Here is a 17,552-nt window from a genome sequence, read left to right on the forward strand (position 1 = left end):
AATTCAGTTCTTCTCTCAATAGTTATCGGGGAATATACGTGGAAATTGTGGGACGGAGTATATATGTGTAGACACGTTCAATGCTAAATTGGCAATTCTGATATTATATGTATACACGTAACACAAGGTGCTGCAAAGCATAATGCATCGTATGGGGAAACCTCATCATCGATATGTGAGGTATACAGAGACATAATGAAGTGATACGATATTGGACTCTATTACATTAATTTGAATATAGAATAGTAAACATGATTGTTTAGTTGATTCTAAAATGAAAAATATTGTTTCTCTCTACGATTATATTTATTTTTTAATTTTGAGTTCATTCGAAAATGTGATGCACAAATATTTGCGAACCTGTGTGTTATTTAGACACAGCGTGTTCACGTACTTACAGGGCGCATTTCTACTCGATTTCTACCTTATCCCTCGTCGCTGGGGCTAGAAAGCGGGAATGAAATCCGCTTTGTTCCGGGGCTGGAAAACTCGCTCTTTGTATGCTAGCTACGCAGTGTTTTCTACCCCCTTGGCGATTTTCAACCGTCACCGCCAGCTTTTTCTCGATCTCTCGCAACATCATACTTGCGACCCTCTCAAGCTCTTATGCTCTTCGGACTTGCATCTCTCAACACTGCTGTACTTTAAACTTTCCTCTTATAATCCTCATCTCCGTATAATTTGAATCTACTTTCGTCGATTTATTAGAAATTTCTTTTGATTATATATTTTTCTATTTGTTTAATTTGTTTATAATTTTTAAACTGTTATTATATAAATTGATATTATATATGTTATTTATTTGTAAATTTCTTTTTACGAAAAAATATTTTCTAAATTTTATTCTACATTTCACTTATAATTTGCTTAATTTATTTAAAAAACTATAATATTAAAAGTGCATGTTTAATAATCACATGTTTAAATAATAAGTAACACACGTGAAATCGTATAACAATTCCATTTAATGCTGCCGAATGAAAGGTTCAGGTTCAGGTTATATCACGACCAAAATATCAATGCCAGAAACACAATCTATCAAAAGCGAAATATCGATATTTTCAGAATATGTAGAAATATTGTAAGCTTCCCCATGCGGTACATTTCCCATGAGAAACACAAATATGCACCGATGTACATCCCTCGATGTATACAGCTCGCGCGATACGGATTTTTATTAATCGCACGCCGCTCTCTTCTCTCCCTGCTGCGACGTCAGTGAAAAGAAGCACTCGCGAGGTTGGAATACTTTTGAATCTGATCCTTGATATTTTTCCTTTTTTTCCTGTTTTTTCCACATCTCTCTTTCGTGCGTATTCTGTCTTTTGCACTCTTGCTTTCTCTTACTTATACATGCACGCGAATACTATGTATGTTGCATATTTTCGCTTATGTATTCCCTTTCATACCTTTTTTCTCTCCGTCACATGGATGCTGCGTGTTGTACATGTTATCTTTAATATATTCCCTTTCTCTCTTTGTCTCCCTTTTTCCCTATTTGCCCCTCTTTTCCTTTTCGTTTCTTGTCTCTGGTCAGGCTCTTTTTTATGCAGATAGATACTTCTTCTACCTATTTCTTTTTCTCCCATGTTGTTGCGGTTTTTTCGACGACGACATCCTGCCACGCATTTCCATTATCGAATTCTCGACAGTTCGTCGTCTGCTATCGCTCATGTTATTCGTGGCTGTCGCATTCGCATGTGATCCGTGACCACGAACGCGACTAGGCTTGGAAATTACAGGAATCGCGTGACTCGAGATTAATTTCAGAAAAATTTAATCTTTATCTATGATATAGCCGAGAAGGAACCTATTATTATTCAAATATATCTTTTAATTTTTATTTTTATAAGATTTAATTTTAATTTTTGTTAAAAAAAAAGAGCGTTACACAGCGCGGTAATTGGTACGCAATTCATACAATAGTCTAATAATATTCACATAATATATATATTAAAATTGAAAGAAATCAAAACGTCCAAATAAACTGGTATCGACAGTCACTGTACATTTTTAATATATATATTATGTGAATATTATTAGACTATTGTATAAATTGCGCACCAATTACCGCACAGTGTAACGCTCTCATTGTCCACACATTATATTATTGTTTTTTTAATTTCGAGAGTCCGATTAGTATTTAATTTTGATTTTAAATAGTAGATATATATTTATCTTCGGCATTAAGAATTTAGATATTTAGGTATAGAGAGAAGATATTGAACAAAAGTTTATGGAATTAATAAAGCAGAATTGTTTAGCTATTACTTTAAAATAAATTGCAATATATAATCAAAAAACAAAAGCGTGCGAGTGATTGTTCTTTGTTATACAGACTGCTATTTTTAAATGCAGGTACCTGCATATACACATATGTATCTATACTCACTATACGCTTTGACATGCAATGCTTTCATGTGTACCTAACAAAGACAGACGATGATTTTAAAAAGAGCTCGTGTTTTAAATCAATCTTTCAATATTTCTTATTAAAAAATTATAATTATTCTTTACTATCGTAATATTTTTATATAAACATGACCAATCACGTTGCTTCAAGTTTTTATTAATTTAAAGCTATTATTTTTTTACATTGTATTAATTAATTTCTTGTGTCTTTTTTTATTTGTATCCTTTATTTGTTTTTTTATAATATATAGTATTTGCTTTTTAAATTCTTTTTAATAAGATCCTGCACATTTCATGATTTCTTTACATCTTATACGATTTTAAAATATAGTATGCTTGAGGGTGCTCTTTTTCTACTATTGAGTAATTAATGCGGACTGGTGTTTCTTCTCTTGTGTAATGAAATCTTGAATTGGAAAACGAGAGTTTCCGAATGCACCCCCACGATGAATCGCACAGTATTTCTTCATTTTTATTGACAAGGTTGCACCTGTGTTCTCTCGAAATGAACATTCTGAAAAAACACGACACGTGAACATGACAGAGAGTTTAGGAGGAAGAGTGTCTTGAAAAGAGAACGAGGGTCCTGCAATCGGCAGACAGACAGGCATGCAGGCAGGATACGAGGAGAGAAGCAAGCAGGCAGGACAAATAAGGGAATCTAGAAAAAGGGGAAGATTGCAATTTGTGCTGTGAAGCTCGGCTGCGAAACGAGACAGCCGACTGACGCGACGGGGTGTTCGTTCGTTCCATGCGGGGAAAAAAATGACGTCGATTGCGCGCCATTCTGCTGATGAGCACCTCTTTGTGAGGAAGAAATGCGCTCCTTACTGTGTTCATGTTCGGTGTACATTTTCAAAAAATATCATTTTCAAATATCATGAAGAGATGTTAGAAATATCTGTTTCGAGACTTCTCCATTTTATAATATTTTTATATTCTCTATTCCTTTTTTGTTTTTCTTTAAAAAAAAATTTTTTTTAATTTAAAAATATATCTTCTTTTGTATATAATATGGTATAATATGTAAATGTTACTATATAAGATACGTATATAAATTCACACAGAAATATTTAAGTACTAAGTCCACTTTGACTGAATATAGAAATTCTGTTCTTATTAAATGAGAGTTATATTATATAAATTTGTTTTAATTATTATAGGAAATATTCTTTATAAATCATACGTTATTATTAAACTTTTGACGTCTGAAATCATAATATATTACAACGCAAATCGAGCGAGTGAATATCATCGACTTTCAATCGAATTCAAAGAACCTCTAAACTCTTAGGAGATTTCTTTGCGATCGTCAAAGCACGGCCATTCGGAGCATCTTCGTCGCAATTGATCAAAGACGAAATTGCTAGCGTAAAAGTACTTCCAAGCTCACTTTCCAGCACTCCTCTCGATCGATCTCTTTCGCCGACTCCTAATCCTTTTCCATCTGTTTCTCCTTTGGGACTCTCGATCTTTGCTCTCGCTCCCATCGATCTCTCCCAACTTTTATTCGACGGCTTCACAAAACGTCCTTCGTTGAAAGTTCGCGACGATAAAAAGCGAGCCTGAAATAAAACAAACTTCTTTCTCTTTCTGGAGAGGGATTTTTTCGTTTCTTCTTTTTTTAAAGAATACGGCTGTGCGGGATATTCATTTGCTATTTCAATGCACCGCGTAGTTTGCCGGACTTCCTCGCGATCACAAAGACCGGATATTCTCTTTCTTTCACTCACACTACAATGAAGATCCAAAGTGACCATAGTTTTATAAATATGCTTGCAATTGAAACCGCACGTTATGTTTATTATTATTATTGTTATTATTATTATTGTTATTATAAGAAAATGAATGCATTCACATTCGTGTTGTAAAATTATTTTAGACAGTGTAATTTTCTCATATTTTTTTTATTTCATTAGTTTTCCATAGACATTCCAATTTTTCTATTAAATATTGATCATGATTTTACAAGTACTTTTTGGTAATAAAAGTTCAAGATCGGCGTGTATATATCGTGTTTCTTGTTATAATGCTGTCTCTTATTATTCTCTAGACAAAGACCCATACAATTTTTTGCTAGTGATCGACGGGCGACACGCTAGGCATCGATTCGAAAGATGGAGCAACATCCTTTACTCAAGAGAGTGTCTTGTTTATTTGTTCCGCGGGTACCGACAGCTGTTACCGACATTAACTCCGTCTTGTTTCATCCCACGCATCTCTACACTATTGTCGTCGCGATTGCCCCTCCTGATCGTCGGCCATTATCGAACGAGACCCTCGAGTCGAGACCCTGAGAGGCGCACATGTTCATTTAATTCATAAGGGAACTAATATAAACTTTAATAGCAAAATCCCCAGAAAATTTCGCGGTATAGAAACTTATAATTGTAGATAATGAAATGATTGTATAAATTAACATAAAGTATTAACTAAAATGTATAATATTAATATTAATTAATACATTGTATAAAATGAAATTTTATTTCCACTCAAACTAAACAAAAATATCTAAGTTTCTATTATATAAATATACAAATATATTACAGATATATATTTTAATATAACATTAGTTATTCAAAAAAATATGTTATAAATAATTTAATAAAATAAATTAGATCAATGGATATAATCGATTTTTTTAAATATAATAATTTCTATCAAACTGTACCACTTTTTTCTGAAACCGAATCAATCAAGTCCAGCGTGAAGCGACAAGTAATTCCGTTATCCTGCGGTTAATGGCAAACCTTTTTGAAATGTAGGTATTCGATGCACCTGGCATTATCGCCAGGGGGAGGAATAAAATAGGATCAGATCGTTGAAACTGACAAGAGGGTTCAACATACGTGCTACATTATATCTTACGGGCCTCGGGATCATCATCGTTTATCATCGTGCCTCATCATCATCCAATGTACCGTTACGCTTGCGTGCCTTTATCCTGCATCGATGTCCATCACGATTTGCAATTTCATTATTTTTCATTAATCCTTGTTATAGAAAGAGAGAGAGAGAGAGAGAGAGAGAGAGAGAAACATAATTTTTTTGCTTGAAGTACGATGAGATTAGCTGTACACCTTCACGGAGAAAATTTTATATTTAAAATTATTATAATGTGGTAGAAGCTGCGGACCATCATGTAATTATAAGTTTAAATGCTATAGTCATTTTTCTAAAAACAACAATATAACGTAATTTTTATATTTTTTCATAGTAAAAATTTTTTATTACAAACTCAAAACTTGTTGAATAAAAGTTAGTATTGTAAAGATAATAAAAAATATATACCTAGTAAATTTTATTTGCGTATCATAGTAAAAATTAATTCTTTCCATGGCTTAAGCGCTGGTTTAACAAAAATTATTTCATTTATATGATAAAACTAGTATTACACACCAATATAAAAATTATGTCGGAACATTGTTGTGAGGGTTCATCCGAAAATACAAGACATAGTAAAATGTAATTTAAAATTGTATTAAAATTTAATATAAAATTTTCTCCGTGTTCTTATCACGTTGATATAATTAACGTTGATCAGAAAGCTACAATGCAACATATTTTGCGTCCTCTTTATTACGAAAATTCTTACAAAGAGAAGATTAAAACAAATTAAAATAATACTGTTGAATATAATTTTTTTTGAAAGAGATCTTAATATAGATTTTTTTACAATTTAAAAATTACTAGAAAATTTTTAAAAGTCTTTCTGAAAGTCTCTCTTTAAAAATTTTTTAATTTGTCTATAGCATTTGTATATGAAGCATTGACGATAGTAATATTACTAATGAATTTTTAATACCTAATATCTTCTTTCATTGCGAATATTTTATTAAATTAATACAATTAATAAATTATAGTACATGAAGATAACAGATCTCTTACTGAAGAATATAATCTTTTTTCAAATTAAGTCCCATACATCCTTCAACTCGTATTGAAATTAAAGTCGCCAAACAGTGAATCATGAAGGGTAGAAGGACAAGAAAGATAAATTGACAGGCAAAAGAAGAATCTTCGAAGCATAGTTTATGTGCGGTTTATGTGAGTCACAGCCTATTTGGAATTCAGTTGATCCCATGGGATGCTTGTGGGGATCCGCGAATATAGAGACGAAGAGGGAATACGAGCCAAAGCCTGTCCGTGCTAATTCGACGCACGTGCGCGAGAAGACAGAGAAAAAAAGCTCGCAAAAGACGATCGAAATTGAAACGAGCTCTCGATTGTCGTTCCCGTCAATTAGGAGCCTGACATTATCTCTGTAGTGGGTGCGAGGGGGTTTATTCTCATTCCCTTTTCTTCCTCAATCCATAGACACTATGTTCAGCTTTAAGCTCACTTTGCAAACATAGTAAAAAGAACGAGGTACTCTAACTTCATTAACGACTACGTGTAACAGCTTGTCTCGTCTCGCGTAATGTTAGATCCGTTTTATTGCCAGCGCATTGGCTTGTTTGCAAGGAAAATTCGTTTATTTTCTGTATCTCGCCGTTCTCTCCCTTATTCAGAACTATATTAATACAGCGGAACTATCGTGGGGTGTGACAAGTCCCAAAGGTCGTATTTTTTACGAGCCAAAATTATTTTTTATTATAAAAGTCCAAGTATATAAGAGTCTCTGTCAATTTAATGATATCAAATTATTTTTTTTCATGGTGTATATTGTTCTGCGAGTCTTTTGATATATATTTGCCAATAGAATTAAGAGACATTTAAGAAGACAATAATCGGAACACGCTGCATTCCGAAGTCTTTAATCTTATCAAAATTCTGGCAGTAACCCCCAAATCCAAACGTCGCTTTTCGTTTCACGGATGCGTTACGTTCAATCTCTAATCATCATAATCTAATCTCTGTCTAATCTTCTAATCGAGATAAAGAATCCCCGTGCGATACATCGACTGCTAATTGGCCTGGAACTTGGAAGCCCGGGTAAAAGGCGGAATACGATGTAACACGTGCTAGTTGTCGAGCTGATTTGACAGCTAGTCGATACCAGAACTTTCCTTGAAAAAGGTCAGCTTAGTCATCGAGGAAGCTTCTAAGGGTTCTTCTAATCTTCGATAGAGCAGCCTTGTCAGGCTGGGCCAAGATGTAACTTGAACTCAAACTGTATATCTAATCACTCCTACTTTTCGGTTCCTTTGACTCAAATTGTCTTTAAAGATAATTTTGACTCTCTGCACACTATCAAATTTTATTTAAGATAAAAATAAAAAAGAAGGAGAAAGAAAAAAACAAGAAAGATTGTAATGATGAAAGAATTGAGTGATGATAATGATCAGCGATCGGTAATTATTAGATATCTATTGATGTGCAATTTTTACATAGGTATATGTTTACACTGATACAAACACGAGCTCTTACCGCGCGATTACATGTTGAAAAAGAGAAAAAACTTTTCAAATATCTATTATAAGCATGCAATCTTTTTAAATATTATTTTTACTCTTGAATTTTTTTGTTTCTATATTATTTCTAAATGTAATGGAAGAATTTGAAAACAATTGATCGAGCAATATATCTCTCATTTTAATTGCTCCAAATGATTTTTACATCCATTTGCTTTATCACATCGATTATTCTTTTACGAAGCGCATGCATTTGCATTATCTTTATCTCTTGCGTTTGCAAGAAGAAGAATCATCCACGATAAACGAAAAGGAGATCGAAGTGGCACTCGATATCAAAAAGAAAAATAAAGTTCGACAATCTGAGAGAGTCGCTCAAGGGTAGATCGCGTTTATCGCGCTTATGCGCTATAAACGTTCTCTTAGCTTCACATCTACGAGAACAGTTTGTACGTATACCCACAAATAAATTCTCGACACGCAATATCGCGTTCCGTTTCACTTCCGCGCGTCTCAAGTTATGGTCCAGATAAGGCCCGAGACACATTTCGTAAGTTATATTGAGGGCGAAAAGAGATTTCTAAAAGGGGCGAACTAATCGATTCTAAAATTTTTACAAAATTGAGAGCAAAACCGAAACGTCAAATTTACACAATTATATTCCAGTTGAAAATTGAAATACATAAAAGAATAATATGGTACAATTTTACAAATTAAATATAATAATAAGATATAATATTAATACGATACACACACACACAAATATATTGTATATATAATATACAACAGTATGTTACAATACAATATATATATAATATTTACAATATATAATGATAAGTTTAGGGCTTATCGCTGCTGTAGGTAATCATCTTGGTCTGTCAATCGCGCTCCTAATGCACGCATATGTGTGTGAGTGCACACGTGCACCGTGAAACGGATGCCCCTATGTGCCACGCTGGTGCACCGTTGTAGCGATTCTTTTATATTCCAAAGCACTCTTGAAACAAAGGGGCTAGGAAGTCCTGAGGATCGAGGCTATAGTGGAAGTATATGAGCTCGTATAAAATGTAAGTACGAGTTTACGCGCGCGACTGACTGCAAAAGGACGCCAACTGCAACATACTTGTTACTTATTGTTAGTTTTGAACAGCGTAATTTCAAGCATTGAGATATTACATTCTGAATTGTATTGTTCTTAGAAGTTGAAAATTATTTTTAAAGCGGTCTATATTTGAATGATGGTTACCTATAATTAATTATCAGTAATTCGCTTTATAGAATATTATAAAAATTTTAGAATTCTGTTATTATATCATTATTTCTGTGATTGTTCTGAACTTTATAAAAATATAGATAAAATTTTCAAAGTAATTTCTCAAAACTTTCTTTATCTTTTAAAGAATTATCAATGTGTTTATAATTAGATTTATAAAGTGTTTATAAAAATATCTAAATTCTGTCACAATTTTTATTTGATTTTATTGAATGTTGTACGTATCGTAAAATCATTAGAGATAATTTTTAGAGTTCTTTATGTTCTTATAATATTATCACAATTAGAGTGACAAACAATTGATAATGGCTGATGCTCAATAGCCTATCGATTATGGAAATCGGTCGTCCCTTTTCATTTCTACGTAGGCTGATATTGTCTTATCTCGGACGGAAGGAACAATGAGAGAATAACAGAGGGGACGCGTGAGCGCTAAACGTTAGTCTCAGTGAAGTGAGTGAATGAGTGCAGTCACGATCATTGCTCCTCTCGTAAGAAATTCTCTGTAGACAAAATTCCTATTTTTATTCAGGATATTCCAGAGATTAAGATTTATCTATTTGAAATTTTAAATATATCGCAAGGAGTCCTTTGACGGTAGGAAATTTTTTTAATTAAAAGTATGAAAATTCCTCATATTAAACATTCTATCAATTAAAATTTTCAGAAAAAAATTCTTTATTTATATATATAACATTTCAATCAAAATCCTTTTTTAAAGAATTCTTTATATAATAAATATAATCTCTTTTTATTACAATTATTTCTATTTCTATCTATTTCTAAGTATTTCTATTTATTATCTTCTCATAAAGAAATTCATAATATTATTTTTCAATTCTTGCATAAATTTTTCTATTATACAAAATATTAATATTGTATAATCAAAGAGAACATTCGTCTCTGATTCTACCTCGGAAATTTTCAGTGCATGGCTGTCACTAATATCGCGACAGATCGATCGCATCGCGTGATGAATCATTCTTGTGACAGACGAGTGAATGCCTAGTCACGTTTTAACTCCCCTAAACTGTATCTCTTTTTCTCCTCCTTTGTGTACTAGATAAAAAAAGGAATCGAATTCATTACGACACCCCATGACTGGCGATTTTCGATAGAGCTGCTTTGAACACAGATTTGATTTTTATTCGCTGACGTGGACCAAACGGATGTCTTTGTTTAATCCTATATGTGAATGAACGTTCTGGTTTTATTTCGAAACATTGTGATTTTTTTTAAATATGAAAATGAATCTTCAAATTAATTTAATTTTTATCGAGACTTAATAATTTACAGTTAAATAAATTAAATTTGGCATATGTAACAGACATATGTAACTGAAGAAGAATTTTCTTCCGCTAAAAAATTAGAACTAATTCGCAATGTGCAATAAATTAATTAAACGAGATAGATATAGTCACGTCAAAACGCGATAAAAAGCTGTGTTGGTCATATCAAAAAATTTCTGCTTCGCCGAGCACTTTTATCCGTGTCAACCACATTTGTGTCACGTACGCAAGGACAATTGAGATGGTTGACGAATTAGGTACTTGTAACTACTGCAAATCACTGTCGAGCGGGTCAATCAAGAAAAGCGAATGCTGTTATCAGCGCATGCAATTTCGAAATAATAAATCATCAAGGAATTGAAAAATTCAACCTTTTTTTATTAATTTTATTTATGTATTTATTACGAAAATAATTTTTATATAGAAAATAAATCAAACAAAAGCAAATTTAAGAAATTTTTATAATATAATTAGAATAATTAAAGTTAATCATTCCGATTATAATTTTACAAAATTACATCATTTATCGTTGTTAAGATATTATTTTAAAATTTATTTCAAATATTTTTCGTCTAAGATTAAATTACTCAGATTTAAAATCACTAATCTTTATTAAACTCACTAGCTCATATACAGTCTTCATAATTAATCACTGGTATTTACGTTTCGAGATATCGCTCGCTCAACAAATTGCGTACCGACGCGGATTATTTGACAGAAACAACGTCTACGATTACCCGAGAGGAGCGAATCGGGTGGTAGTATGAGGTAGTGGATTAATCTTCTCGCTCTCGGTAAACACGAATGGTTTATTTTGTCTACGGTGAGCTGCACCGTACATTGCACCATTCGAATGCACATGCACAGAGTGGGCTGCTGCAACAGTCGCGCGATTGTGCGCATTTAATGACGCGGCCAATTATTATCGTCTTATTGATATACCTACTCAAATAACAATGTGTTTTGTAATTATTAAAAAAACCAGCCATAATTCATTGCTCTTTTCATTAGACTCAATATTAGGAGAAATGAACATAAGAATAGATTGTTTTACATTAGAATATAACTTCTGCTATCATTAAGTCATTCAGTTGAATTCTTTAATAAAAGTACTATTATATTATAATAATAATTACATTAAATTTTATTATTTATAATATTGAGAAGATTATTTCGGATATATTCTTTTCACTGAATTCACATTGCATATTGCAAATATTACAAAAGAATGGTTTTGTTGAAGTATTATTATCTACAAATTTAGCTGGATACAAATTTGAAACTAATTTTGTTGAACCATCAGAATAATTATATAGAATATTCAAATTGGTTGCTAAAATGTTGAAACTTTTTGCATTACTATCATCATGCTTAAGTTAATTCTAGATAATTATTTTGATGGTTTAACAGGATTATTTTCAGATCTCTGTATCTAATTAAATATCAAGCGACACGACTCCGGACGACGCAGGGCGAATACTATAACAAATATAAATGGAATATCCTTTTTTTTAAATAAAAAATGCATGTAAATTGCAAAATAATATTCTGATATTAATTAATAATTCCCTATAATTCTTTGTTTTAGGTGGTCTAAAACACGGGAATGGCGGCGTGGGTAGCGCGAGCAGTTCTAGAAGCACTAGCCCGAGTCAACAACCGTCTCAGGGTGGTCTTTCATTCATTCCGCAACCTAGAAGTCAAAATCCGAATCGACAACCCACGGCTACTACGCCGAGGTAAAATCTACGTTAAAAAGATAAATACTTTTACATTGCAATCATGCGGTTATTAATTGTCATTAAATTTTATTATTTGGAGAAATTAAATATTAATTATTAGAGAACAAAAATTAATGTAATAAAGTTAAGAAAATTAAGATTTTTTTTCAAAATACATTTGTACTATATTGCAGAAAATGTAATTTATTCTTGCAAGTATTATATATAATTTTAAACATTATTATTTAAAATGTTTACTTTAGTTAAAAAAACATTTGCTATCTATAGATATTTATATTTTTAAATAATTAAAAAACTTTTTAGGTATTTTTCTGTTTCTAATTTGAATTTTTATAATTTGCAGCCCTCGAGCATCCACAGTAGGCCGACCCAATGGAGGTCTAAGGACCCAACAACAAGCCTTACCGTATTCTGGAAATACTGTCCCGGCACCTCAGCCAAATAAGAATTCTGTATTGGACAAGTTTAAACTTTTCAATAATAAAGATAAAAATCAAGAACGAGGAAAGACTTCATCGGGAGTTTCAAAGCGCACTTCCAGTTCTTCCGGATTTTCTTCAGCTCGATCTGAACATTCAGACAGTTCAACTTCCTTGTGCGATCAAAGTAAGGCCCAAGCTCAAGAATCACCAAAAAGTCGTGCGTTGAAATCAAAACTGCAATCGGCTAAACCAGCAAAGCAGGCCAGTCCAAAAACAGGCAGGAAGGAGCAAAGCAAGGCCCAGAGTAAGATTGCGCGCACGAGCAAAGGTCCACCAAACTCCTCGGAGAAGCTGACAACACTCTACAATAATCCGGTTGTAGAGCAAGATGTTAAAATTGCTAGTAAAGCTATCAGCACCAAATTATCGAGTGAGAGGAAAACATCTACTCTTCAGGAACTGGTAAAGCAACCGATAGTGCAACCTTCTAAACCAAATCCTTCCGTCCTAACGCCACCTAGACAAATTAATCTTCAAGATACTAAAAACGTGAACTTGAGGAACGAACTCACGACAACGAAACTTTCACCCCGACCCAAAATGGAGCTTCCTGGCAAGATATCGGATCCAAAAATTTATTTACAAAGTGTGAAACCACCACCGAATGGTCTGAATAAAGACTTTATGATGCAGAAAGCTATTCTGGCAAATACCAACGGTATTATTAAGCCATCCGAAACGGGAGAGACGCTTGTTCATGAGAACGATACTTTTAATCGCACTTTAAGCATGAATCAGGCAAACCTATCAGATGGCAAAGATCTTACGGCAAAACAAAAAGAACCAGAAGTTTTAGAGGCTAATCACGAACAGCAATCAGAGATGGAAAGTTTTGATTCATCGAAGACTCGAGTATCAAATCAGGAGAAGGTTATTTGTGAGGAAGAAATAGAATCTATCGATGCTTCTAATAACGGTAAACAAAATTCTATAACAATTAACTGTGTTAATTCAGTAGCTGATGAAAAGCTAACTAATACTGAAGACGGACTAACGAGTATACCCACGCAAAACAATCTGAACTTTGGGTCCAGTAAACCGTTAGCAAGTTCGAATAGTCCTCTTCACGGTCCGAACCCGGCCGGGCTTAGTCCGGGTTCCAGCATCCCGAAACCTACTGCTCTTGTGAAAGGCACATCGAAACCATCGAAAGACAATAGCACGCTCAGCGGAATGCCAACGCCGACAAAGCCGAAGTGCGGCGATACTCTTCATCGCAAACTCGATCCTAATACGGTAGCGATGGTGTCACCGATGCCGAGTATTTCGGACCTTATGTCCGACAGCTCGCATAGCAATTCTAACAGCACCGGGCAGAGTAACTCGAGCGACAGTAGTGTGATTTACAGGCCAAGTAGTGAGAGCGGTAGCGAAATTAAGACGATCCCTAACCGGAAGATCGACACTACATTTGAACAAATGGAAAAGGTCAGTTTTGGAATTTTTCTTAGATGATGGCTATCGAATAAACCCGGAAGATATAATCATAATAATATCTATACAAATATTTACAAAATTGTTCGTTAATATACGTTTAATAATCATAAATACTTCATAAAAAGTTTTAGAAAATCCTTTGAAAGAAACTTGATAGGTTCTTGATTTATAATTTATAATTTTTCTTAAATTTTTCTTAAATTTTAGATTATTTTTTTAAATCCTATATTTTTAAACTTATTTTCTTAGACTAGATAATTCTAAAATAGCTTTTTAAAATGTTTTTTTCCTTTTCCGCTATATTAATTATCTTCTCAAATATAAAAATGACTAAATAAACTAAGCAAAATTTAAGATATAAATTTAAGATATGTCACAAGTTATTCAAAATCAAAGCAAAATCAAATTTAAAGTTTGATAGTATTTTGGAAATTAAAATAAAAAATACAAAATTATTCAAATACGTCTTTTATTTTCGTTTTTCTTTTGGAAGGTGCTGTCGGAAAACTCGACGTGCGGTGGTGCTCTAGCAGATGATGAAGCCGAGATGACTGTGAAACCTATGCAACCTCTTCTGCGCGGGTACACGCCTGGGGCCCGAGGCTTACAGACTCTACCGAGCCGCACTACGGCACGACAGTATACCGTCCTGCATTCATCATCGCATCATCATGTTGGTCACCACGATTACGCCGACGTAGACGTCGCTTCCGGTTACCTGAGCGACGGTGAAGTTCTGCGCGGAGGTGGCATGAGTGTTGGCAGTAGAACCCTTTCGGATCTATGCGACGGATACATGTCTGAGGGCGGCGCATCCCTATACGCTCGCAGGATCAATCCTTCCTATGGTCACGAGCATGATCACAGGTAAATCCTTCTAATTTTTCTTTATTTTGTGGACATAATGATCGGAAAACAATTAATTAAAATTTTATTATTGATAAATCATTTCATGAATTTATAATATTTCAATATATATATAATATAATGATACAGAAACTATGCGTTTCGCGAGTTATCTCCGTGTCCAAATCCATTCTAAGAATGCATAGAGACGAATAGAAATTGAAGAGATAACCCGCGAAACGCATAGTTTTTGTATAGAAAGTGCCCTTGCAAATCTCAAGAGTATTATGTACATAATGATATTATAATCAAAGCATTAATTTTTTTATCCAGGTAATATCAATTTATTATCATAACAATTATTATTATCATTATATATATTTATATACATGTATTATATATGTATTTATATACATGATAACAACAATAATTATTGTAATAATAAATCAATATCAGTAACAACAAGAGAATAGAACATAATCTGCTATAATGTAACACGTTTAAAAGTAATATTGCTTTTGAATTTCTATCAATGTTGTATCAAACTACTGTCGAGATTTCAGAAAATCGATAACAAATTAAATCATCACGAAAAAGAAATTTAAGAAGTTTTGTCAGGGTTGAACTTTGCGTATCATGCAATTCATGACACGTGCGAGACGTCCGTCGCGAAAGTTTACCGGATTGCTGATCGTATGGATTATTTTTTATCGAATGAAATATGGATGAAGAAAGTGCGAAAATATACGACGTTTGCCCGCGCAAGAGAGTGACGATAAATTAACGCCGCGTAGTCGACGCCGAGCGCGCGTCGAGTATTGATCAAGAAAGCTCGGGTCTAAGCCTCTCGTGAGCTTTTCGGTGAAAAGCCCGTCACCCTCGCGAAGTCTTACATCTCCCAGTCTTTGATGCATCGTATAAATCTTCGTTAAAATTATTATTAAAATAAATAAAAAACATTTGCGATTATCTCTCGCGCCATATGAATAGAATTTTTTCACAATAGAATTAATATAAAAAATGTTTAGTATTAAATATTTTTAGAAAATTAATTGTTGTCATTATGTGAAAAATTGTTTAATCTTTCTTAGTTAATTTTCTTTTACTTATAATTCTCGTACGCGATTAAAGATTATAACTTTCTGCGTTCTAAGTGCATTTATAGTATAGAGGCACTTTCTATTTTAGACAACGTTTAAATGTTGTCCGGCACACAAAGTCATGGATTCGTGTCGTGACTCGTTCATTACGCTCCGCCACGCCCGTGCCGCTCTCTCTCCGTGGTTGCAACGAAATACTCAAGTCTGACTGAGAGAGAGAGAGCTTTATTATTAGCAAAGCTCTGGCCTGTGTACATTCAAATTAAGATTTCAAGTAGTAAGCTGAATCCATTAGAGAAATGCGGAGACGAAGCGTAGGTGTTCTTCGCAGAATATATTTTCTTTGTAACGTGCATATGATCATATGCACGTATTTTTTATTTTTTTTGCCATACGAATTTCTTACACGTCTATTGCAGCACTAATATTTCGATCGAGTCTAATACAGAATTTATACCATCACCAAATCCACCTAAATGTCTTTATTTCTTAAGATAATTATATTCTTTGAACCAATTAAAATTTATGTTTAATTTGATAATAAAAAATTGTATTTTCGATGATCTATTCGCGCTGTTCACACGTGCGTCAAATGACTCAAGCGTTGCTTGTGAGAAAGATATGACTGCTACGAGATCTAACTAATTAGACAAAATTCACGAGGTTAATTCCGGAGACGCTTCCAATTACTCAGCACTTCATGGGCTGCTTTTACCACGATTGAATTAAGGCATGGCCAATCATTCGATTAATCCAAGAAAACGATTTTCTCCATAAATATCCGCTCTATCAAAATCCTATCGCTGAAATTAAAGTTTGTCCGTGAAGTAGAGAACTCATCGAATCTAGAATAAAATTAAATCTTAAAATTATTAATGATAAAAAGTTGTAGTGAAGAATACAAATAGACATTTCGAAAAATATTTTCAGAAAAATCAAATATTCTTTTATATTACAGTGTCTTTGAAATTTTTGTTTAAAAATTTTTTTTCCTTTTTGATATATTACCTAATACTTAGAAACATAAAAATTAATTTCATTCCGGAGGATAGGTATATTTCATTTCTTTAACATATATGCTAGAACACTTATAAAAAAATAAATATATCTTATTTTGATCAACATATTTAAAGTTCAAAGCTCATTACAATCGCGTGCGAAGAAGAACACTTAAGTGTATTTCGTTATTTGACTGTTAAATGCATATTTAATGATTAAAAAAGAATTTTACTCAGGTAGTATCACGCATTATACAAGATATTGTTTGCCATAATGCGCTGTAGAAACGCGCTTGAAGGTATGACGGATCCCTAACTTGCTTCGGCATAATCGAGCCCGCGGCGCGTATCATCCGCTTGAAACTCGACGCGCTTTTCAGAAATTCAATATACTCAGTTGTGAGATCCTTCCACGACCCTCATCACCATCATCGAGGAAACCTTGTACAATCTGCAACAAAGACGTTTGGCATATTCCGATGATTATCGTACGATCTTGCGAAAGCTTTCTCTTGCTGTCGAGAAAACCTGTCTAACAATAAGTATATTTAAAGATAAAAGGATCGAATATAGTTGCATTTAATATATATATATATATATTTCTATATATTCAGACAAC

General features: G+C 33.3%; 1 protein-coding gene across 3 annotated transcripts in view; it reads left to right on the forward strand.

Moving 5' to 3' along the window:
• Positions 1 to 17,552, forward strand: part of sick (sickie) — a 165,213-nt gene that overhangs the window by 98,011 nt on the left and 49,650 nt on the right. For all 3 annotated transcript variants that reach the window (XM_018454453.1, XM_018454452.1, XM_018454454.1), the window contains 3 exons: positions 11,917 to 12,067; positions 12,414 to 13,980; positions 14,483 to 14,856. In XM_018454453.1, the coding sequence (XP_018309955.1) occupies positions 11,917 to 12,067; positions 12,414 to 13,980; positions 14,483 to 14,856 (2,092 nt within the window). The remainder of the gene's footprint in view (positions 1 to 11,916; positions 12,068 to 12,413; positions 13,981 to 14,482; positions 14,857 to 17,552) is intronic.

This window comes from Mycetomoellerius zeteki, unplaced genomic scaffold, assembly GCF_001594055.1.
Source record: "Mycetomoellerius zeteki isolate Tzet28-1 unplaced genomic scaffold, Tzet1.0 scaffold433, whole genome shotgun sequence".
NCBI lineage: Eukaryota > Metazoa > Arthropoda > Insecta > Hymenoptera > Formicidae > Mycetomoellerius > Mycetomoellerius zeteki.